Genomic DNA, 21,415 nt, shown 5'->3' with positions numbered 1-21,415 from the left:
TATCTATCGTTTAGAGGGTAAAGAGTTACTTAATTAGTAACGCCCTTACTTAGAACCGGCTAGCCGCTAAATAGCATTAAATTAATAATAATATAAATAACAATTACTTACTTAAGAAGGCCGGAATAAAGATAATACGGACCTCCGTACTAAATAGAGCTAATCGGAAGCGTTCCCTATTAGTTACCGGTAACTAACTACCCTCTAACCAACTATAACTAACAGGCTATTAAAAGCTAACCACACCAACCATTAACCAACTAACTAACCACTACTAACCAAGTTAACTATACTAACAAGTACACTGGCCCGGCCTCCGATCTCGGATGGCGCCGCGGCACGTCCATCCAGATCTGGACTGAATTTCAAAGTAACCGTGTCGCTGACGACTGATGGATGACTGATGACAGAGCCCGTCCATGGATGGCTTCCACTTCACTTGATGAGTCTTGCTAAAGATTGACCGCCGCTACAAGTCAAGCTTAGGCCGCACTAACACAGGTGATCCACCTTGTCTGCATCATGCCTTCTCTCGGCATCGATGGGTTTGAATATCCTCTCAACGACAACAGCATTCGCAAGACCATCGTAAAGCAGCAGCGACACAGACTCTCCCTTCGAACCCTTCACGCCATCTCTCGTTGGAGACGAGCGTAAAGATTCCGGCCGCCAACTCTACGTTGCGTGAAGACACACAGCAGTGCGGTCCTACGAATCGGAATTGTAATTCTACGCGTTGTTCACATGCCGTACCAGCCGACCGCCGGCCCTCGTGACCATGATGATGATGATGATGCTGCTGCTGCTGTCGTTGCTGTTGTTTCTGCGAGCTTCGAACTCGAACTTCGGAGCTATTTAAACAGCTAATATGGCTACTCTCAGGTCCCACGGCGCTGGCGATGGTAATGCTGTCCTACTAAGGCGGGGAGAGCATGTTTGACGTCCTCGAGACTAAGAGACGTCTCTGCTACCAGGCGGTGGCCAGGGGGTCACATTTGCGTGAAGAGACAGGGCGGTATGGCATGCCTCCCGCAAAGGGAAATACTTCGGCGATGTTATCGAGACTCGATCCGACCGGGATCGTTGTTAGTGATGGTGGAGATCGCTGGACTGGTCGTGGTTGAAACTCTCGAGTCGTCTTCTGTCACCGACGTTGCGCTGTCTTGATCGCAGCCTCTTCAACCYGCGTCGTTCACGCAGGCTAGTAATAGCCYCTCGCAGGTCATTTCCTCGGCTCCTGCTTACGTCCAACAGGACGATAAACTTCAACGGATCGCGCGCGCTCCAGTGTAGTGGTGGTGGTGGTGATGGTTGACATCTGTCGTTGTTGTTGTTGTTGTTATTCTTCGCTCCGAATTCAAACTTCGAAACTATTTAAGCAGCGACAATCGCCGCTCCCTATTCCCAATCTGATCGTGGTAGTAGTATCGTCCTGCTTGTATACAGAGCGCCCATTCAACGTATTCGAGAGCCGCGCCTACAGCTGTAGGCGGATGATGTCCTGCTGTCTAGCGYGAAACAAAGGTTTTGTGTAGGTGAATGACGCGGCGCTGTTGCGTGCTTCTCGCAAGGACTAAGCAGCTCGGCGATACCCTCGAGCCGACGGGGATCCAAGAATTGATGTTAATGTCGATGATGTTGCTAGTGGTCTGAAGTGAGCTTCATCGGCTCGGATGGATTTTGATCAGGACTCCTATTGCAATCCAATCCAATCCAATTCAATTCATTCACGCGTAAGGATTAATGGGAATCTCCCCGCAGAGCGAGACCCTCGAGAACTTCTTGTAGTTCTTCTTCTCTTTGATGACGACGACGTTATTCTCACTTCTCGGGCTCGTCCACGATGATAAGTGGATCTTCCAGGGAGGAGCCGGACGGGTGTGGCACGCCGCCAATTTGGGCGTGGTACGCTTGGAGAGCTTCGGCAGCGGAAACACTGCTGTCGATTAGCATTGCACATGTTGCATATCTGGGAGTGGCGATGGGAGTCGTACACGTTAAGTTTTGGCTCCCACGTCTTCTCCTCGTCACCAACGTAGCCGAGCCACTTGACGCGATATTCAATCTCACCCTTCACGGTCCTGTGGCCGAAAATCTTCTCCACCTCGTAGTAGTCTTCCTCCTCGTCCTCGTCTTCTGCGGGAGTGGTGTTTGGCTTGCTGGCGGGGATCTCGACGGCYACGTCACTGTCGGATTTCTTGGCGTTGGCCATTGCAGCTACAGACGCGCTGATTCCGCACAATGCGCGCCAATAATGCGTGCGACTCAGGAGGTATTCTGTCTTCAGCGCGCCGTTTGATCACTGCCACGCTCTCGACCACTAAAAAGGCGCTCTAAGGCGTTTCTTTTGCGTGAAGACAACTAATGGGCGTTGCAAGATGCATCTCGCAAGGAATAAGGTAATCCGTCGAAATTCCCCCACGGATCCAAGCGACGAGCATATGATGGTGGTGGTGGTGGTGGTGGTGGCAGCGGAGGGAGCGGCGACGAAGCCGCCGTTGATGTAGCCGAGTACTCCGAAACCGAACTTTTCCAACTATTTAAGCAGCTCCAATGAGCGGCTCTCTCATCTTGATAGGATTTAGATACCAATGCCGTCCCGTTTGTGCGCGGAGTGTATGTTGAATGCCCGTGTTCTTGAGCCACACATTCCTTGCCCAGGCGTTCTTCAGCTTGTAAACACTGCGAGACATCCGTCTCCACGCAAGAAGGGAAGGCCGGCTTTCCATAATCTCCTGCAGGAGAAGGAAGCGCAAGCAGTCATTTCTCAAGGAGATCTTCCTCGACATTACTTGCTTGCGAGTAGAAGGCTCTTGGTGCTTGATGCCTATCTTCCCCAAGAATCGACAAGGGTGATCGGTTAGGATATTCGAGGGGTTTCAACAGTATGATCTTCTCCGTCGAGAGCAGTGCACTTCAAAGGAGACTATGGAGAGAGGTGATGCCAGCATCGCCAGTACCAAATACAAGCCTCCAAATGCACACTCGTTAGGTGGAGACCTTGCACATCAATTACCTCTTGAGAAGTATTTCGCATTTACTGGCGTGGAGGAGGGGGTCTTTACGTATGATCGGATGGGGCGAAGGGTGTTTGTTTCAATTCGTCGCTGTCGGGAGGAGAATATGCTGCTCCGAAGATTCAGCCAAGGTCTCTCGGAGGGTGTTGTATAGGTATATACAATGATATACAGCGCCACAAGATGTCATCATCTCGGGCGGGCAGCTTGCGGCTTCTGTGCCATTGCCGTGTTCGTGTTGACCTCTCTCTTACATCCAAGAGGTGGGCATTGTGAGCCGGTCCGGCAATACATCATCCCTGCAGCAGGTGGGCGGGAGACCAGCGGTTTCCTGCTCTTCCTCCCGAATTCTGTCGGTATGTGATACGATACCCACGGGGTATCATGTGCATGTCTCCCTCTGCTAGCATCCATCATCCGTCATCCCCTCTATCCCCGTGATCTCTCCTGTTTGGGATAGACATGTTTCTTCTTCGGCAGCTCTTCCACCCCCTCATCGTCCTCTTCCAACAAAGCCTCAAACTTCTGCACCATGGCCTCCAATGCCTCCTCCCCACCCTCCCTAAACCGTGTGACCTTTTGCACATTATGGGCCGTCATATCATTGATCCTCATCTCCGTCTCGCCCCTCTCCTCGGCCTTTGCACGTAGATTCGCAATGGTCTTTGCTGTAAGGGCCATGCGCATATCCTTCGGTCCATCCACCAATTCTAAAATGGCCGAGGGTGCTTGATCCTCCTTGGCGGGTTCGATGCGGAGGACGCGGGTGTAGCCACCGGGTCGGGATGCGTATCGTGTGGCAAGGTCGCCGAAAACTTTGCTCAATGCTACGCCGCCGTTGGTCTGGGAGGGAAGGGATTAATAGGTGGGGATGGATGATAGAGGGGAGGACAGGACTCTTACAAAGATCATACCCTGGGCTTTTTGTCGACTGGCCTCGGTGTTCTTCTTGCCCATGGTGATGAGTTTCTCGGCCCAGCGCTGGGCTTCCTTGGCTTTGGGCCATGTCGTTTGGATGGATTCGTGTTCGATGAGCGAGGTGACGAGATTGCGGAGGAGGGCACGTCGATGGGCCGAATCACGCGACAGATGGCGGTATTTGACCGCTCCGCCGGCCATGTTGAGAAGATTAATGTGGTTGACAGATGGGATGGAATTGGAGATGGAATTGAGAGGTGAAGTGAGGCGACGGAAAGTCGGTCCCAATGCCGAACTGATCGACCATGTCCGTCCAGCACAACCCTGGAGCTCATGTCCTGGAGCTATTCCAACATCACCACAACAACCTACGACGAACATGGGCTTCACCACGGGCTTGGTATGTATGATCCATCAATCGGACGAGGAGAATAACTCACATTGACATTCCATCCAGCTCGGCGGCTTCACGCTAACAGCCACCCTACTCTACCTCTCCGCCTCCCTGCACACGCGCAATCGCAGCTACCAATCCGTCCTATTGCGCCAACAATCCCACCTCCTCAACAACATTGTCGAGCCCCAACCCGCTCTCCCCCCACCTACAGCACGGGTTATCGACGCGGGACTCTGGGAGACGGCTAAGGATCGGTGGAATGCGGAATTGGAGGGAAATGTGCGGAAAGTGCAGGAAATGGATTGGAGAGGGGTCGGTGAGAGGGTGGAGGAGGGCGTGAGCAGGATATGGAGGAGGGCGTATGATAAGACCAAGGAGGTGGTGGATAAGTCGCCGTGAGAGACGAGATGAGACGATATGATACCCGGGGAGAAGAGCTATGCGAAGCGAAGATACAGGATGGAAGGGTGCATTAGGCCAAGGAGCAGGTCAGTATTCCAGATTAAATGGACCTACCTCATTGTGGATTGTCTTTCCTTGTCGGCTGAGAGGCAAGATGCATTCCATCGCTGCTCACCGTTACCGCCGACTCGGCAAGAAAGGCATGGCCAGTGACCTCAATCCCAACGTCCTTCCCGCCCGAGAGAGTGTGTGTTGCGGTGGGTACTACCTTAGGCCCATAGTGAAGTCCGTTTCAATGCCGTCAAACCGACGCGGGGATTCAGCTACGGAGCGAGAAACTTATCGGATCCCTCCTTCACCTCCGCCTTGAGAACGTAGGTGAGATGTCGTTCATCAGCCAGGCCAAGTCGTGGCAGGACGCGTCTGGCGGTGGACCTACTCCTATCAAAGTGCGGGACAAGTATGCCCATCCCACTCTGCTCAGGTATCTTATGGGATTCCAAGCCAACAGCTCCATTGCCCGGAATGTGTCCCAGCAGGCTACAGATACTACCTTACCCATGGGGAACAACAACAATGGTACATCTAGCAACTAACCCTACCTACTACGCTTGGGTCTCGCCGAGCTCATGGAAGTACCTCATGGATGGATGCTTGTCGCTCACATACCATCGCAATTCCACCAGCTACCTTATCTGGGGTACATGACATTCTCTTCCATGTCTTTCTTTGCTGGGCATGTCTTTCATCAATGAGGATGGAATGCGTTCTCGTCCCCGACCATGACAAAGGCAGACGAGTAAATGTTGTTGATGTTTCCTGCCATGGCAAACCTGGCCATCCATAAAACCTCCCCTCCGTTCTTCCGCCCTCCTCATATCTGCCATATCCATGGCAAAAGAGTCAATGGCACCTGCCCCATCATCGGGTCGTTCTTCCACTGCACCTCGGTACGCCTTCCCCTTCCCTCCCCACATACAACAGACTTACCAATTGGAAGACACTGACCTGACCTGACCATGTATCAGAAGGACCCGCAAGCCATCCAAATTCCTCACTTGCCCCAACGAAATCTTCGATCAAACCTTCGAATACCTATTCGTCGACATGACGGAGGAAATCCGGCGGTCTCATCTCCTCAAGAAACACATCCTCACTCGTCCCCACAACAGCGTCAATCTCGGCCGCACGCCCGCCTTCATGATGGTTTGCACCAAGTTGCGCAAGCATTGCATGCCCATCTTTCTCGCCCGTGTCGATATCGTCGTCGATGTTTCGCCGAGGAAGTTGGCGCAACCTGCAGGCTACAACCGCTGTATCAACACCCTCTCTCGTCTGGGAGTGGAGAATGTGCGGCGCATCAAGAGCCTCACCATTGTCAACAACAAGCCGGGCTACCCTTTCCAAAAGGTCGACCTGGACTTTTCCAACCTAATCGACATTTGGAATACATTCATCCCTTCCCTGCTTCGGTGCGGCATTCAAGCTCAGCAGTTCCGCTGGCCAGGACTTTGCCCGCTCATGGAGCAACTCAGAAATCCGCCTTGGGAGAGGTGGGAAGAACAGGTCAGAGATCAGACAAAGGAGGGACCAGCAAATTTCAACTATCAAGTCCTCCAACTCGCAATCATCTACCTGGGCATCGTGGAACCAACTCTCCAAGAATTCAACTGTCTGTGTCCTCAGCACCCCCTAGCGAATGTCCTTCAGCAAGCCTTGGATCTGGAGTTATTCGACAAATATGACAAGGACGCCAACGTCGGCATCGTCGCACGAAAGTGGAAAATCTTGAACAACAAACGCTGGGAGATGAAGTATGGAGTTACCGCGTCGGAGCATCACTTCGAGGACTTGACTCGCGGGCCGGGGAAGCAGAGTTATGCTTTGGGGCAGACGAGGGACGCGTATCGGGATTGGAATCATGGGTGGCATGCATGGAAGCCAAAAAATGCCCACGWGGATTGTGTATTGATGTAGTTGATTGGAGAAGCACTTTCGATACGATAGATAGAGCCTTGTGAGATGAAAGTTGACTCGTGAGGTTGAAACGTCTGATTTTAGAAATGATTTCCTTCTCGTGTTCTTATCTATTCCTGAGAATCAAATAAGCTGTAGGTGGTGAACGTACCGAAGAGCTTTTCGAAAGATCCGCCAGCCAGCTAGAGTACTCTAACATGACCAGCACAAGCAGCAGTCACACATCCTCCTCCTCGGAGATGTATGGCAAGCAGCATGGAGAAGAGAMAAAGAAAGTGACCAAGTCGCCATCCCATCTCCTCTTCTAGCTTCCCTTCAATCCAAAAGCAAGTGAGCTACATCCATCTCGCGCCGGACTTGTCGCATCAAATAGCACGACTTGGCCTGCAAGCAAGCAAGCAAGCAAGCAGATAAGGTATATCTTCCTTCACCGCGTCCTCGACATCCCGACTCTCTTTTGCCTCAAAAACAACCCAGCGTCTCAACTATAGAAAATCACATTGTTGAATAGATGGATTCTGCCGTCAAATTTCATCAGTAACTATTCATCGCGCCATGAGCTCTTCTTCATGTCTTGTTCAGAGCGGCGATAGGGGAGTTTCGATGGGTGGACGGACGGACGGACGGACGGACGGGCGGAATTGTAGCCTGGGGTTTACTAGATATTTCTGAATTGAATTGAACTGAATCGAACTGAAGGGATGATATAGAAGGGGAGGTTCGGCATATACTACTACTACGGTGGTATATGGTATGTGGTTCAATGATAAGAGCGCTGTTTTGTGTAATTTCCTGCTGCTTTGATATGATATGCTTTGTACAGTATACCCGTCGACTCTCCTCTAAACAATTGAAATCCCTCCCACCCTTCCCTCCCCACATTGAGCTAATCTTTGTGAGCTTGGTTCTCGAGGCCGTTCTTTTTGTAGAGCTACCGAGATCAACAACCTCCCTTCCTTCAATCCTTTCCTTCCTGTTGTTGGGTTGTAGTGGGCGTGGTTCTCGAGGCCGTTCGTCGTGGAACTACCGAGATCGACAAGCTTCCTTCCTCCTATCCTTTCCTTGCTGTTGTTTGTTAGGATGTTGTGGGCGTGGTTCTCAGGCCGTTCGTTGTAGAACTACCGAGATCAACAAGCTCCCTTCCTCCAATCCTTTCCTCCTTGTCCTGTTGTTAGAGTATAGTGGGCGTGGTTCTCTAGGCCGTTCGTTAGAACTACCGAGATCTACAAGCTCCTTCCTCCAATCCTTTCCTTTTTGTTGTTAGGCTGTAGTGGGCGTGGTTCTCGAGGCCGTTCTTGTTAAAGAACTACCGAGATCAACAAGCTCCATCATCCCGTCTTCCCTTGCATTCCTCCAGTATGCGCATAACTGCTGTGCAGCGGGGAGATTCAAAATCTCAACCCATAGCAGCAGCAGTAGCAGCAATCCTGGCTTCCTTTCCTCCATTGTCTTCTTGTTTGTTGGTAAGGAACGCTTGGGGAGTTTCCAGAATCGGCTCTTCGGCGGGGAGATGGAGATCTCGACCTATCGCGTCAGGCGTCTTGTTGTTGTTGTTTTTTGTTGTTTTTGGTGGGTGGTGGTGTGTTTGTGAGTATAGCTGCGTCTTCTTCCAGATCTGCTCTGCGGTGGGGATATCTCTATCGCTTTCCACAGTAGCAGTCTGGTGGTGATGTTGATGTTCTGTCGGCTTCTTCTCCTCAGCGGCGCTCTCGCTCCCCAAAATCACAGCATCCCGACTTCCCTTGCCTACCGTCTTTGTTCTGATGGGGCGCTGGGGTCGTACGGGGGAGGAGCGCGCTTGTTAGATACTCCAAAGGTACCTGGTTTTGCGCTGGGCGCCCAATTGGTGGCTGGTGCGGATGTAGCACCAGGCTGTGATGATTGAGCACTATTGACGGTGCTCTGGGGGACAGGAGCGGGCTTGCTCGACAGTCCAAAGGTCCCTGGTTTCACGCTGGGTGCCCAATTGGTGGCCGGCGTGGGTGTAGCACCAAATTGTGGCGATTGGGCATTATTGGCGGTATTTTGAGGAGCAGGCGCGCGCTGGCTCGATACTCCAAATGTTCCCGGCTTCGCCTGGGACGTGCTGAGGCTGGTGGTAGACGCGGCCCCCTGGGAACTAGGACTCGTGACAGAGACGTTGCTCACCGGGGAGAAAAGGCCTGGGTTCGGCGGCGTCATTTGGCTCGAGAAGGGTTGCGCGGCGGCTGGTGCCTTCGTGTGTGCAGTATGGCCTGCTGCTGCTGGAGCGCCAGTATTCGCGCCAGCTGGCCGAGTCGACGACGGAGAGCTGCCAGCGGCGCTCATCGACGCCGACGACGTAACCTGCGCCAAGGCCGACGGACGCTTCGGCGTGAAGATATCAGGCTTCGCACGGGCAGGGAACAGTTTCTGCGCACCTGGCGGTCTGCCGTCAGCCCGCTGGACGGGATTTGGCGCAGTGGGAGCATTCTTCGGGGCGTTCGCCGGAGGCATTGCGGCCGACTGCGCGGCCATTTTCTCCTTGAAACCACCAGTGCCTTGTGGCACAGGGTTCGATGGCGCTGCAGGGTGGCCAGTCGTAGCTTGGACGGGATTGTTTGTGCCAGCTACCGGCGAGGGCGACGGATCGTCACCCATGGTGACATCATCCTGTGATGCTTGCGGAGGCGCAAACCTCGACGCAGCAAGGCCTTGGATGCGAATTCCCTGGGAGGATGGTGGGAGCTGCGCGCTCATGTTGGACGGTGGGAACTGTGTTCCCCTTGCGGACGGCGTCGGTGAGCTCATCCAGGACCCCGACGAGTCCTGAGCATCCACCATCTCCACCTCGGGAGAATGTGGAGGGGTCAATGGAGTCTGATCGTACTCCATTGGCGTGGTGCCCGCGGACCATGTTGCTCCCGCGCGGAAAGAGCTTGCAGAAGTCGAGGGAGTCTGGGTGTACGCCGTAGGCGGCGTGGTGGCCTTGGGCTGTCGTGTTTCTTCCTCAGCCTGTGATATCTCTGCGCGCAGAGACTTGACCTCGGCCTCAAGCGAGATCACGCTGCCCTTGTGGCCCGCCATGAGTTGTCGCAGGTACCGAATGTGCGCGACTCTGTTATCGTCCCTGAGCCGCGCCTCGAACACGAGTGCATCGCGTTGTGCGTTGAGTTGGGATGTGCGCTTTCGTTGCGCCGCGCACAGCCTCTTCGCGGCAATTCCGGTGCGGAGCACAGTGTTCTCTGAGGCCAGTTTGCTGTTGGCACTCAGGAGGGCGGCGATCTATCCGGCGTGGTCAGCTAGATTCTGTGCGAGGTCGAGGTGGAAGCATACCTTTCTATCCTTGACCGCCGTCTGCTTGGCGCGCCAGATCATCTCGCGCGTCTTGCGAATCGTCTCCGCTTCGGTGAGCTTCTCGTCGCTCAGCTGGTATTCCGCCTCGTACAGCGAGACGGCGTAGGTGCTGCCACCTTCCGAGTGGCTCAACTTCTGTCGTTTGCGTTGCCCGCCGGTGGTGAGTTGTGACTGATCATCGAAATCAGTCGGCGCCTTGCGGCGGAGGAGAGCAGTGTGTCCGGCCATTGCGTTGCTGGATGCTTGATGGGCGGGTTGTGTTGTTGGTTTGATTTCTTGGAACTAGGGTTGCAAGAAGGAAGCTTTCAAACGATGTTTCGAGGAGAATGAATGGCAGTTCGTTTCTCGTTTTGTTGTGCGGGCGAAAGTACGCTAGCTGGTGCTAGCGGGAGGGGGGGTGACCGCGGGAGAGATGCAAACGACGGCACCCTTGCAGTCAATCAACTAACCATCTATCGAGTGTTGACTCGAACCGCTATCTCCAGGTCTAGGTACGTTTCCCTGCGACGAGAACCCCTGAGCGAAGCGTATCGAGCGAGAGCAATGTCCCAACGGTGGAATGGATGGCACCAAGGTCGACGAGTCGCACACTCGAAGCGCTTGGAGCGTGTGCTATCCATAGCAAGAAGCCTTGCAGTGGTAGAACACCAGCCAATGATGGAGCATGGCCGCATATATGTGGATGCCTCAATGGAAGCAACTAGAAACAGAAAAAAGCGATACACGAGAGACGCGGGCGTGTTGTCGCCTGATATAACTAACAAGAGATCTTCGAGTTATAGACACTGGATATCTTGCGGAGAGGTAGAATGAAAGAGAGAATGATTAATGGCATCCTCAGTACTACCGTTTGTTCAGCGCCGCAGGACAAAGAAAAGGAGGACATACAAAAGCTGTCGCGTCTATTGATGCCTTGCAACAAGGTAGAGACTGCTATGGCGCTGACGGCGAGCTGGTCCGCGAGTGACAGACGGACGACATCAAGAACAAGAACGAACATACCTCCTCGATTCCTCGCCTCATCTCCTTCTGCTCCTTGCCAGCTCCATCTGCATCCCACCGCCGGGACTGCATACCTCAATCCTGCTTCAACCTCTTTTACTTCTCTCAGAACAGACCGTATGTTCCTCTCAGTACACTGCTTYCAAGCCGACGCCGACCTTCATGACTCGCACCGCGGCGTACGCCACAAACGACACCATGTAGCAAACTCCAGTAAACGTAGCGACGCCCCAGTACGCTCCATCACAAGCTTCGATCAATGCTCCAGCGATTGGAATACCAGTCAAGGTCCCGATCGCAACCATGGTGTAGCAAGTGGCGTAGTACCTCCCATACTCCTCAGTATCGCAGAGCATACCGACACAAACAGGCGTCAGGCTGATATTACTCCCAGAACCGAATCCGAAGAGGATGCAAAAGGTGACCAGCAAGCCGAAGATCGTGTTGTTGTTCGCCTCGTGGTCTGCTCGACTAGAGAGCACGGCTGCCGGGAGCCACAGTCCCAAGACGGATAGCATGCAGATGATCAGAGCGGCAAGCATACAATTGTAGCGACCAATCTTGTCGGCAAAGTAGCCCGGCAGCCATCTACCTAGCACGGAGAATGCGTTGAGGATCGCAATGATCTGATAGGCAAAGGTCGTGCTGACGGCTCCATTGGTGCTGAGAGCATAGGCTGTGACGTACGAGATGGGCGCAAATAATCCCCATTCCATGAAGAAAGATCCGACTGTGACCAGCGCAAAGTCCTTGTATCTAAAGATGCGAAAATCGGGAAGAATTGACTGTCCCGGCTTCGGCGGCAGTCGGGATCGCACAAGCAGGTTCGAGACGATGAGCAGGCCAAGAAATATGAAGCCTTGAATGCCTGTTGGTAATGGTTGGTTAGCAAAGCGGTTCTGATGAGAAGGAGCATGATACTCACGAGTGGCCCATCCAAATCCGACTCCGCGGTCAAAAAGGCTCTGCAGCATCAACGGGAAGATGACACCGCCCACTGCTCCTCCGGCTGCCGCCATTCCAGTCGCTGTGCCTCTTTTAACATAGAAGAAGTGTCCTATGGCAGAGATTGTAGGGGTGAAGATGAGCGACGTGCCCGTGCCACCAAGGATGCCAAAAACGATGACAAAGTGCCAATACTGGGTGCAGACACCCAGCAGGAATATACACAACATTAGGAGGACCGTGCCGCCAGCCAGGAGCCAACGAGGGCCGTACACATCAAAGACAGGTCCTACGATGAGTCCTCCGCCGAAGGAGAGAAACACGTAAATGGAGATTACCCATCCGATCGTTGACTCGCTCTTGTCTGAAAGCTGATTTTCCTGCCAGTACGCTGCTGCATGTGAGTGCTTTTCCTACTACGAGGCATTGTTCTGCACGACTGACCTTGATAGACTCCAATTGTGTTCATCAAGCCAAGTGCGGCTACGAGACCACAGAAAGACCCAAAGACGACGAGCCAGGCACGGAGCCCGCCTTCTGGATAAATGGTACCATCAGGAGCAACGCTCACGCGGGACTTGGTATGGCTGAGTTGGGCATCTCCACCGTCGACATTGTTGGAGTCGATGGTATCCGACAGTGAGTGGCGTTCTTCATTCTTGACGTGAGACACTTCATGGATTCCAGCCTGACCCGATGGTAATTCCTGGGACGTGGACTCCGGTGAATCGGAAGGACGCCATGGCTCCGTTTTGAGAGCCGTGGAGGGGTGTTCAGTGGTTACGGAAGAGCCGCTGCTTGAAGTATATAATCCTGGCGTGCTGCCTTTGGCCCCGAATTTCATACGCTGCTGCTTGTTTGTAGCGGACGAATGATATTTCCTGGATTCGTTTCACCCAATGTGCATGGAGGTCGATACAAGGACTGGGAAAGAAAATCTTTTCCGGGGCAAATGAATGGCTTAAAGATGGGGACCCCCACTGCCATTTTTACGCCATTTTACGACGGGATGAGTAATAGTTTGACGCCCTTTCGCATTCCATCGCCGCTTTGGTGGGGTTGTGGCCGATGCCCGCCGACGGCATCTTGATCTTCTTGGCAGAACGGCTTGGGCAAATTCAACAACAATAGCCGCAAGGTTTCCCGATGATGAGCAGCACGAGAGATACTGTCCTGGGAGTGCGGTATTGTATGAGGTGAGGTCGCATGGGAAAAGTATAAGCGCAACCTGGCATCTCTAGGAAGGGACGGCAGATTCCGAGCCGAACACGACGGGAAAGCATCAACAACGACGATCTTTCGCGCATCGTTGCCTCTCTTCAACACTATCACTGCATTGGTGGGCGAGGTGAAGGAAAAGGACAATGCGACGACCCATCTGTTGCATTCAAGGTCTAGACTCAAGTGTGTTGAACCACTTTTCTCACCCCACAAAATGATTGACTTCGGTCAGTGCTCTCCTCTTCATCTTTCTCCTCTCAATCTCTTTTCTCTCTCCTCCTCCTCGTCCTCCTCCCCTCTTCTCCATGTCCTGCTGCGTCCGGGATAGTTGTTGGACTATTCAGAAGTCAGCAGGGACCCTCACCACAGCACGAAAAGCCGTGTGTTGCTCGTGTTTTGCTTGCATTCACGCTCAGCATTAACACGAGCAGGTGCTCCCTTACTTGACATATTGGCTCGTCGAGCATAGCTACCTCTAAGCCCCTCATTGGAACACCCCCGAGGTCTGCAATACTGAACAGCGGGCTCTCGCTACTCATATTGCAATGAGACACCTAGTCCGTTCATCTCGATGGATGTGGAAGCAAGAGCCTGCTGAACTGTATAGAGGTCCTCGGGGGTGTTCCAATGAGGGGCCTAAAGGCGGCCATGCTACACTAGCCAATGCGACCTGACAGTGGAGCCTACATTCGATGTTAGCCCGCACAAAGGATGGGTACGCTACCTGAGGTGTAGCAGCATCAGATGCCGACGAAATCCATAGCTTCTCTGACGACTGATATCTGCTCTCCGGAATCACGATAGATCGCGCCAAATATCGCCTCAAGTCCAGTGGCCAGAGTCTTGCGACTCACTCTTCCGAGCTGCCCAGGGTGGAGGATCAAGTAGCGATCAAGGCCGAGCGTCTCTGCGACATCTGCCAAGTTCTCATTCCGGAGTCTGGTCTGGACTTGGGAAGAGCATTCACCTGAGCAACGGATCAGTGACTCGTGGGTATGATAGAGGATCGCACGGGTGGCAGCGTACCCCTTGGAGCTCCAGTAGGGTACCACGCCGAGATGATGGTGCTCTCGAGAGCCTTGTCGCCAACCATAGCCAAGCGTTTGTTGGCTTCGGTAGAGTAAATCCTGCACAATCCGGTCGTATCGATTGCCTCATGCACAAGGGCTGCGTCCTGGATACTGTATCCAAACGACTCGGTGATGAAGGCCTGAGCTTGTTGCACTTTAGCGGAGGCGGCCATGTTGATGTGAGGTTGGTGAGTGAGAGTGCTGTGAACAAGAAGCGGTGCGGAACTGGCTCTTAAGTGCCCTCACGTGCGTCGTGCAACATACAGCCCCAGTTACGACATGTACTTGTTACGATGCCCTTGCTTGCCAATTGGGAACATCCCGGTGGTGCGCTCAGTTTCTTCCCGGAAACCCTCTGACGGACTTCCATCATAATGTTCCTTTCCACCAAACCTGTTTGCCCTTTGGCGGTAAAAGGTTGAACGTATCCAGCTGCTACACGACTGATTACGGATGTGAGTAGGTATACGGGAGTTTTTCGTAATAGATGATGGCTATCAAGATACTGATGAGATCGCCCACTTTCACAATTTGCTGCAGCTGGAGTCGGTTCGATGTTGCTGCTCTGCTACCCCAACCCTAACACTTCAGCAAGACAAGCTGCGAATTTGTCATCACGCTAGTAGCCGGTCGCGCCTTCCATGTGTTTCAAACTCGCCGCTGCTTCCTCCCCAAATCACCACCGCCGGCGACGAGAGCATCGAATGCCTCAACCAACGGCTGTGCGACAGACGCCGAAGAGCTACTTGACCACATACATGCCTCCGGCTCGTATGTGGCTCGACCAAGCTTCGACGCGTGGACCCACGAGAACGACACATCCAGCGACTGCAGCACTCGACGTGCCTGAGTCAAAGGCTGTGTGAGGAAACATCAAAAGAGCCAGTCCATTGCCCACGCAGTGCGACAGCTTCGAAGGTGTCAAAGGCTTGCGACTACAGCACAATGCTGAGTCAACGGCCGCAAGAAACACCCAAGGGCTACTCGACCGTCGCCCTGCATCTCGCTCGGCAGCGGTTCGAGCAAGCTTTGAAGTGACAACAGCTTCCAGCAAAGGCACCAAACGAGCTAGCCCACTGCTCACGCAGTGCGATAGCTTCGAAGGCGTTAAAGGCTTGCGACTACAGCGCAGAGATGTGCTTGAGTCAACGGCCGCAAGGAACACTGAAGACCCACTCGAGTGTCGCCCTGCCCTGCATCGCGCTCGGCAGCGGTTCGATCAAGCTTCGAAGTGACAACAGCTTCCAGCAAAGGCACGAAATGGACACGATACGGCTTTCTTTTTCCCAAGAGATACGCTGCATCAACCCCAGCCCGAGCGCGGATAAACGAGAGAAGCCGAGAAGGTGTGCGTCAAGCGCGGAGAATACAGCCACGTCCCATCCGCTGCGAAACGTCACCGACTCGGAGAGAACACGCGACGGTCTCGCGGCATACAGCAGGGTCATGGTTACTATGATGTCTGATTGTATGCTACGAGCTTGAACGTTGCGCTTGACCATTGCCTTGCTTCTCGCTCGGCTTTGGGAGCAAGATGTCTGGCATTGTATGTGCAATGCCGAGAGAGAGATCMACAATCACATATTGAATGTGGAAAGAACATGCTGGCCGTGTTTGATTTGTTGAAGAGGTGTCTCAGATTGTCGTCAGCACGCGATGGCACTTGCCAGCGCGGACGGACGGCCGATCAAGAGAATGAATGCTGTGTGTCTGCGATGATCATTGAGGAGATAACAGTGTCTCTGAACGGAAGTCAAGGGCGCCAGCAACAGAGAGATCTCAAAGGCGGATCATCCGTTGGAGGGAGTGCACGCCAGAGCATTCTAGTGTCTAGAATGTCTATGTCGTGGATCGCATGGTGGGATTATCCTCTATAAGTCGTGCCGCATACAAATAAGTCGGCCATCAGCATTTGGGCTTGATGCCTGGACCTGAAGGCCATGGAATGTTCATCCATGTTGGGGTGAGGTTCGTAGAGATGGAAGCTAGGTAAGGTACCTACCTTCAATTGAAGCATGATGCGGGGGTAAGAACCGTTGGACCGCGTGTGATCGGGGACTGTTCGCGTACCATTCATTCCTCGCGTGTCATGATCGTTAGGTGATGGATGCATATCGTCAATGTGGTGAAGGCCTGGATACATTATTGGATGTACATTTGTCGCATGTGAAGCGAGTGTCTGTGCTAGAAGTCGCGGTACCCATGAGTTTTGACGAGTCGGTAGAAGAAACACGGAGTTTTGGAGTTAGCGGAAAGTTACTTGCTCGTTCCTTCTTCGAGTAAACAATAGACGAAGTTACAAACTCGACCGCCATTTATCATCACCACGGTGGCCCTACCGCATCGCGTGTGTTCTGACGTCCTCTCCTAATATTCTCCCGACACGCCCGAAATGTCACAATCATCAGAAGCACCTGAGACGGCGCGCGTCACACGATCATCGGCAAACCCTCRAAGACGAACACGAACCAGCGAGAACGACACCCTCAAGACGTCTGCACCGAGGAGGAAACGTAGCAAGATCAGCCAGGAACAGTTCCAGCCACGCGTAAGCACCGAGCACGTCGACGCGATTGCCGAAGAGGAAGCTTCCCCACAAGCAAATGGATTCCACCATCATCAGCGTCATGTATCCAACACTACCGAGATGGATGTTGTGGTGCGCGGGAAGAAGCCAGCGACAAAGCGGGCGATGCGTGGGGATGGCGCGACAGTTTTGACAGCGAACAAATGCTACAGCGCAAAGCTATTGCCCAGCACGCCCAAGGAGTTGCGCCAGGAAGGCGTAGAGTATCGCGGTAGTCTGGATCGGAATGGGCGTGCGCTTGCGGTGACGCGGGAGAAGGCAATCATCTGGGAATATCACGCGCATACCGCCAGCACTCCACGGGTATTTGACGTCCCTTTCTCAGTCAAGGCGAGGGAAGAGCTTCCCTTTGCCGCACTGGTACCAAGCGGCGGCGTCAGCTCTACTGATGCTGGCCTGGTGATGATCTCGGCTACAACAGGCAAGATTGTGTACTACGAATCCATCGACCGTGAGGCATTCATTGGCCGGTTTCAGGAGAAGAACAACAGTGTGGATGGCACGCTAGGTTTGTACTCGGGAGAGAGAGTGGTTGATCTGGTTTCCGCAGAGCACGCTGGTTTCGTCGTGTTGTTGGACTCTGGCAGAACCGCACAGCTCGCCCTGCGAGACGCGCAAGGCAAGCCAAAAATCACAGTCAACTTCTTACGCGTCACAGAGCCAGCGTCGGGAAGTTTCTTTGGCAGTTTCAAGGGACTACTGACCAGCGACTACAAGAAGGATGTCTCCGCGGTGCATACTCGTGCGCTCAAGGCTCGAGGTCAAATGCAAGCTGTATCGTTGACTGAAGGTGGAGAGGTTCTTACATGGGAGCTGGACTGGACCGGGCGATCAGAATATCAAGCCACTGCGCAAATTCGCGAAAAACTTGTTGCCGAACTCAGACTGCTGGAAATTCCAGAGCTGGAGGGCAGATTGGAAAATCTGGCTGCTCTAGACTTTGCCATCTTGGAGAAACCAATCGCTGGAGATGGACTAGAGCTTGCCCTRGTCCGTGGCGAAACTCACCAACCACTACATCTCCTGGTTCTCCTGCGTGTCGGCGGAAAGAGTATGCACAGCTACGCCGTAGCAGCACTCACTCTTTCGGGCCCTGAAGTTGCTGTGCACCACATCAAATACGTTTCAAAATATCACGGTCGACCACAGAGGAGGCCGAAGTTGATTGTGCCCAAGCCGGAGCACAGCGTTTTTGTGGTGTTCGAGGATGCTACAGTACTCTTCGCGACACGCGAGCCGATCGTCGACAGCCCAGAAGCACAGCTCGTCTCGTCCTACGTCCAGCCAGAGCCATTTGAAGAGGCCATCTTTCTTCGACAGGGCAGAGACCTCTCCACCCAAGATGTTGCAGCTGAGGTACACAGAGGAGGCAGTCAAGCGTCGTGTGTTTCCTTCGTCAGGAGCGCCGGCTTGGTGAGATATTCCTGTGTCGACGTCAACTCCCTGCCGGAAGGCCCCAAGCTGTCCGCGAAATGCCAAATCGAAGAGGCTGTGTTCTATGGCACAATGCAGCAGGACAACATCCTCGACTTTTCAATCGCCGGCCAGGAAAGACATTCTCTGCAGGATGTGGAAGATGCTGCGTTGCAGATTAGCGATGAGATTCTGCGCGCCGATACTGCTCCACAGTACACCTCGTTTATCTCGCATTCTCCCCCATCTATGGAACAAGGTCTTGCTGCCAAGGTTCGAGCACTGAGAGCTTTGGCAGGCTATCTTCGACGATCTTACCCATCTTTATCAAGAAGCACCATGTGGCGGCTCATGTGGGACGCTGAGCGCGCTGCCGCCGGCCAGCAGCTGTGGACCACCTTCGAGGAGCACGTTGCGGCGACCGGCGGAGGGAAGCGGAGTGCCACCTTGCTCGACGAAGTCTGCCTTTGGTTTCAAGAAGAACCATTCATGGATCGTCCTGAACTCTCCAACGAGGATGCAGTTCGGAAGTTTTTTATTGGTGGCTTACACCGTGTCGAGCAGTTACTGACGCACGTGAAGGTATTCACAAATAACATGAAGACTGGCGACCAGCAGAACCCCGACAAGATTCTAAAGCTTGCAAACCAGGTTAATGACGTGTGGTGCAGAGGCTTGGATGCTGCATTCGCGTTCCGCGGCGAGAATGCTGCCGACTACGGCATTTTGCTAGACCCTCTATCCGACGGCATTCTCACTGATCCTGTGGAGTACCAAGACCTTCCCGAATTCTGGACGAGCACCGACAAGCTCATCAATTATACGACACAGATCGCGGAGCTGTCTCGTGAATTTGCTTCAAACTACTTTGGGACGAACAATTTGGATGTTAATGGCGATGCTCTCGCGGCGGAACTTGCGCATGCAAATTCCGAACTTGCGAAGTTGTTGTGTCTTCAAACCCAAGAGGCTGTCAACTGGCGGAAATCGCGTCCGGGGCAGCAGGATCAAGCTTATGCGGCCGCGCTTCAAAAGAGATACTCCGATCTTCGGTATGAGGCGCTTCGWAGCCTTGCCGGCGTCGGTCAAGCGGCTGCTGGCATGGAACTGGCCGAGAAGTGGCGGGACATGAGAACGTTGACGGATATGGTTATCGCGGAGGAACAGTATCTCGTCGATTGTGCCGGGAATACCGCCCTGGGATCTGTCGAGCGCGAGAAGGCCAAGCAAGGCTTGCAAGGTCTCAAAGCGCAGATTCAATCGTATTTTGACAAATTTGGAGAAGTTTGGTCAGAGCCTTTCTTTGAGCGCATGTTCAGAGAGGGTTCGATCGGAGCGAAGCTGGAAAGCGCGCAGAAGGAATGGCCTGCTGCTCTCAAGACCTGGTTGAGAAAGGCTGAATGGAGAGGAAAGCTGTGCTGGATCAACGATGTCGTTGCCGGATCCGACTTTGGTCATGCTGGAGCGGTATTGCGGCGGGAGGGAGGGAAGGAGGAAGAAGTATGGGCAAAGAAGGTCGAGCTGAGTCTCGGTCGACTTGCGATGCTTGCGGCGGAGGAAGACGATCAGGAGCTTGCCCGAGGCGGCGCTGTGCAGGCTGTCGCTACCAGCGATCCCATCGCTCAAGCGCTACGCATCATTGACATTCAAGGACGCATCGACGCGCACATACTATCAACACGCATCGGAAGCTTGGACAGGGATGCGGAGACCTTGAATGTTATGAACCGATACTCAACGCATCTGGATGCTGGCTTGGAGGTTCACCATACCTTGCTGGAAAATGGACTCAATGCGGTTATCGACCACCGAGTTCTGACCATTGAGCAATTGGTGGAGGTTTTGACACTCATTGACTTGAGTGACAGCAGCAGGCCGGAGGGTATTCCTGAAGGTGGCAACTTTCTTCTCGCTCTACAGGCAGTCGACGCTGCCGTCGCTACGGGTTTGAGTGAGGAGCGAGCTGAAGTATTGCGAGCTTTGGTCTGGAAGCGGATGTACATTTACGACGACTGGAATTCCCTTGGTCGCAAGATGGGCAGGAAAAAGGTTGATGCCGATCGACTTGAGATGTTACGCGACACGGCTCTCTGGTATACTCTCCAACGCGGATTCGACGTGGATTTCTTCAATGGCGATGGGCGCGGCTTTGCTCTTCCTTCCGAGGTTCTCGGGGTTGGTTGCAAGGAGACTGACTACAAACATCGCAAGGATCTTGGGGCTGAGATGCTCGGAGAACTGGTGAGGGAAGAGAAGGTCATGGATGAGATACTGGTTGGTCTGGTAGGCGACTGCGGGCTTGAGGGTTTGGTTGCAGAGTGTATGCGAGGTGTTGACAGAGATCGATTGGCGCAGAAGGCCGAGATGAATGGGAATGGAAATGGGAATGGGAAGCGTCATGCGAACGGTCATGCAAATGGACATGCCAACGGCCATGCGAACGGCTTCACAGAGGGGCAGGAGGATGATGATATGTTTTAGCGAGATACGAAGGATCAGGGTCGCACAGTTCCACACCCATTACAGCGAGCGCAATTCTCGGAGATATTTCCTCTTAACCGACCACCGGCTGTTGATTGTACAGATTGAATTGAGTTGATCATGACGATTCCTTGAGTAACATACAAGCCTGCTGACAATTCGACATGCCGTCTTGGCCGGTCTTCTGTCGCTAAATAGGCTGTACGGCAACCAACGGCGATATCGCTACCATCTCCTCGCACGCTCCCACAGCATTTATAACGCTTCGAAGTCGCTGGAAGAGCGGCACGTTCCGATATGTGGTCACGCACACAATTTAGCTGATGTGGGCAGCCGACGAAGGCCCAGAGAAAAACTTTCAGAGTCGCACCGATTTCGCCGACGATGGCCAGCAATTTCTGCCCTCACCGACTCCCGGAGAACGATTCAGCATGACATGATGCCCTTCTACTGCCAATACGGGACGGCTTTGAGGTCTTTCCCATTAAAGCGGCAATTGACGGAGACATTCCATTATAGTCACCATCCACGAGAATAAATCGGCTTCTCACAGTGGACCACCTCGTGGTTGTCGTCCCCCTGGACGGGCCCCAGCGCTCGAAACCCCGACCCCCCGGTCCCCGTGGGTCTTTTCAACCTTGCTCCACAGCGTCAGTCCGGCCAGTCCCCA

The 21,415-nt window shown here is 53.5% G+C and overlaps 8 protein-coding genes; 3 read left to right on the top strand and 5 right to left on the bottom strand.

Annotated features, from left to right (window-relative positions):
- Nucleotides 1-1,821: 1,821 nt before the first annotated feature.
- Nucleotides 1,822-2,212, bottom strand: RCC_06817 (uncharacterized protein; the record flags this gene model as incomplete). XM_023772077.1 has 2 exons in its annotated part: nt 1,822-1,936; nt 1,995-2,212. The coding sequence occupies 2 exons, from the start codon at nt 2,210-2,212 to the stop codon at nt 1,822-1,824; spliced, it is 333 nt and encodes a 110-aa protein (XP_023627845.1).
- A 1,234-nt stretch (nt 2,213-3,446) lies between these two features.
- On the bottom strand, nt 3,447-4,136 carry RCC_06816 (related to 50S ribosomal protein L17; the record flags this gene model as incomplete). XM_023772076.1 has 2 exons in its annotated part: nt 3,447-3,860; nt 3,921-4,136. The coding sequence occupies 2 exons, from the start codon at nt 4,134-4,136 to the stop codon at nt 3,447-3,449; spliced, it is 630 nt and encodes a 209-aa protein (XP_023627844.1).
- A 178-nt stretch (nt 4,137-4,314) lies between these two features.
- On the top strand, nt 4,315-4,731 carry RCC_06815 (uncharacterized protein; the record flags this gene model as incomplete). XM_023772075.1 has 2 exons in its annotated part: nt 4,315-4,335; nt 4,393-4,731. 2 exons carry the CDS (start codon nt 4,315-4,317, stop codon nt 4,729-4,731), a joined length of 360 nt encoding a protein of 119 aa, XP_023627843.1.
- An 894-nt stretch (nt 4,732-5,625) lies between these two features.
- RCC_06814 (uncharacterized protein) lies at nt 5,626-6,711 on the top strand (the record flags this gene model as incomplete). XM_023772074.1 has 2 exons in its annotated part: nt 5,626-5,684; nt 5,763-6,711. The coding sequence occupies 2 exons, from the start codon at nt 5,626-5,628 to the stop codon at nt 6,709-6,711; spliced, it is 1,008 nt and encodes a 335-aa protein (XP_023627842.1).
- A 1,396-nt stretch (nt 6,712-8,107) lies between these two features.
- Nucleotides 8,108-10,254, bottom strand: RCC_06813 (uncharacterized protein; the record flags this gene model as incomplete). XM_023772073.1 has 3 exons in its annotated part: nt 8,108-8,457; nt 8,532-9,954; nt 10,006-10,254. 3 exons carry the CDS (start codon nt 10,252-10,254, stop codon nt 8,108-8,110), a joined length of 2,022 nt encoding a protein of 673 aa, XP_023627841.1.
- A 902-nt stretch (nt 10,255-11,156) lies between these two features.
- On the bottom strand, nt 11,157-12,817 carry RCC_06812 (related to monocarboxylate transporter; the record flags this gene model as incomplete). XM_023772072.1 has 3 exons in its annotated part: nt 11,157-11,896; nt 11,954-12,364; nt 12,418-12,817. The coding sequence occupies 3 exons, from the start codon at nt 12,815-12,817 to the stop codon at nt 11,157-11,159; spliced, it is 1,551 nt and encodes a 516-aa protein (XP_023627840.1).
- Nucleotides 12,818-13,934: 1,117 nt separating this feature from the next.
- On the bottom strand, nt 13,935-14,437 carry RCC_06811 (uncharacterized protein; the record flags this gene model as incomplete). XM_023772071.1 has 2 exons in its annotated part: nt 13,935-14,161; nt 14,221-14,437. The coding sequence occupies 2 exons, from the start codon at nt 14,435-14,437 to the stop codon at nt 13,935-13,937; spliced, it is 444 nt and encodes a 147-aa protein (XP_023627839.1).
- Nucleotides 14,438-16,656: 2,219 nt separating this feature from the next.
- On the top strand, nt 16,657-20,745 carry RCC_06810 (uncharacterized protein; the record flags this gene model as incomplete). Its single annotated transcript, XM_023772070.1, has 1 exon — nt 16,657-20,745. The coding sequence occupies one exon, from the start codon at nt 16,657-16,659 to the stop codon at nt 20,743-20,745; it is 4,089 nt and encodes a 1,362-aa protein (XP_023627838.1).
- Nucleotides 20,746-21,415: the final 670 nt, after the last annotated feature.

The sequence above is a fragment of the Ramularia collo-cygni genome (assembly GCF_900074925.1).
Source record: "Ramularia collo-cygni strain URUG2 genome assembly, contig: RCC_scaffold10, whole genome shotgun sequence".
In the NCBI taxonomy this organism is placed as follows: Eukaryota; Fungi; Ascomycota; class Dothideomycetes; order Mycosphaerellales; family Mycosphaerellaceae; genus Ramularia; species Ramularia collo-cygni.
The sequence above is the reverse complement of the archived record's forward strand: the minus strand, read 5'-3'. Positions and strand labels throughout refer to the sequence as shown.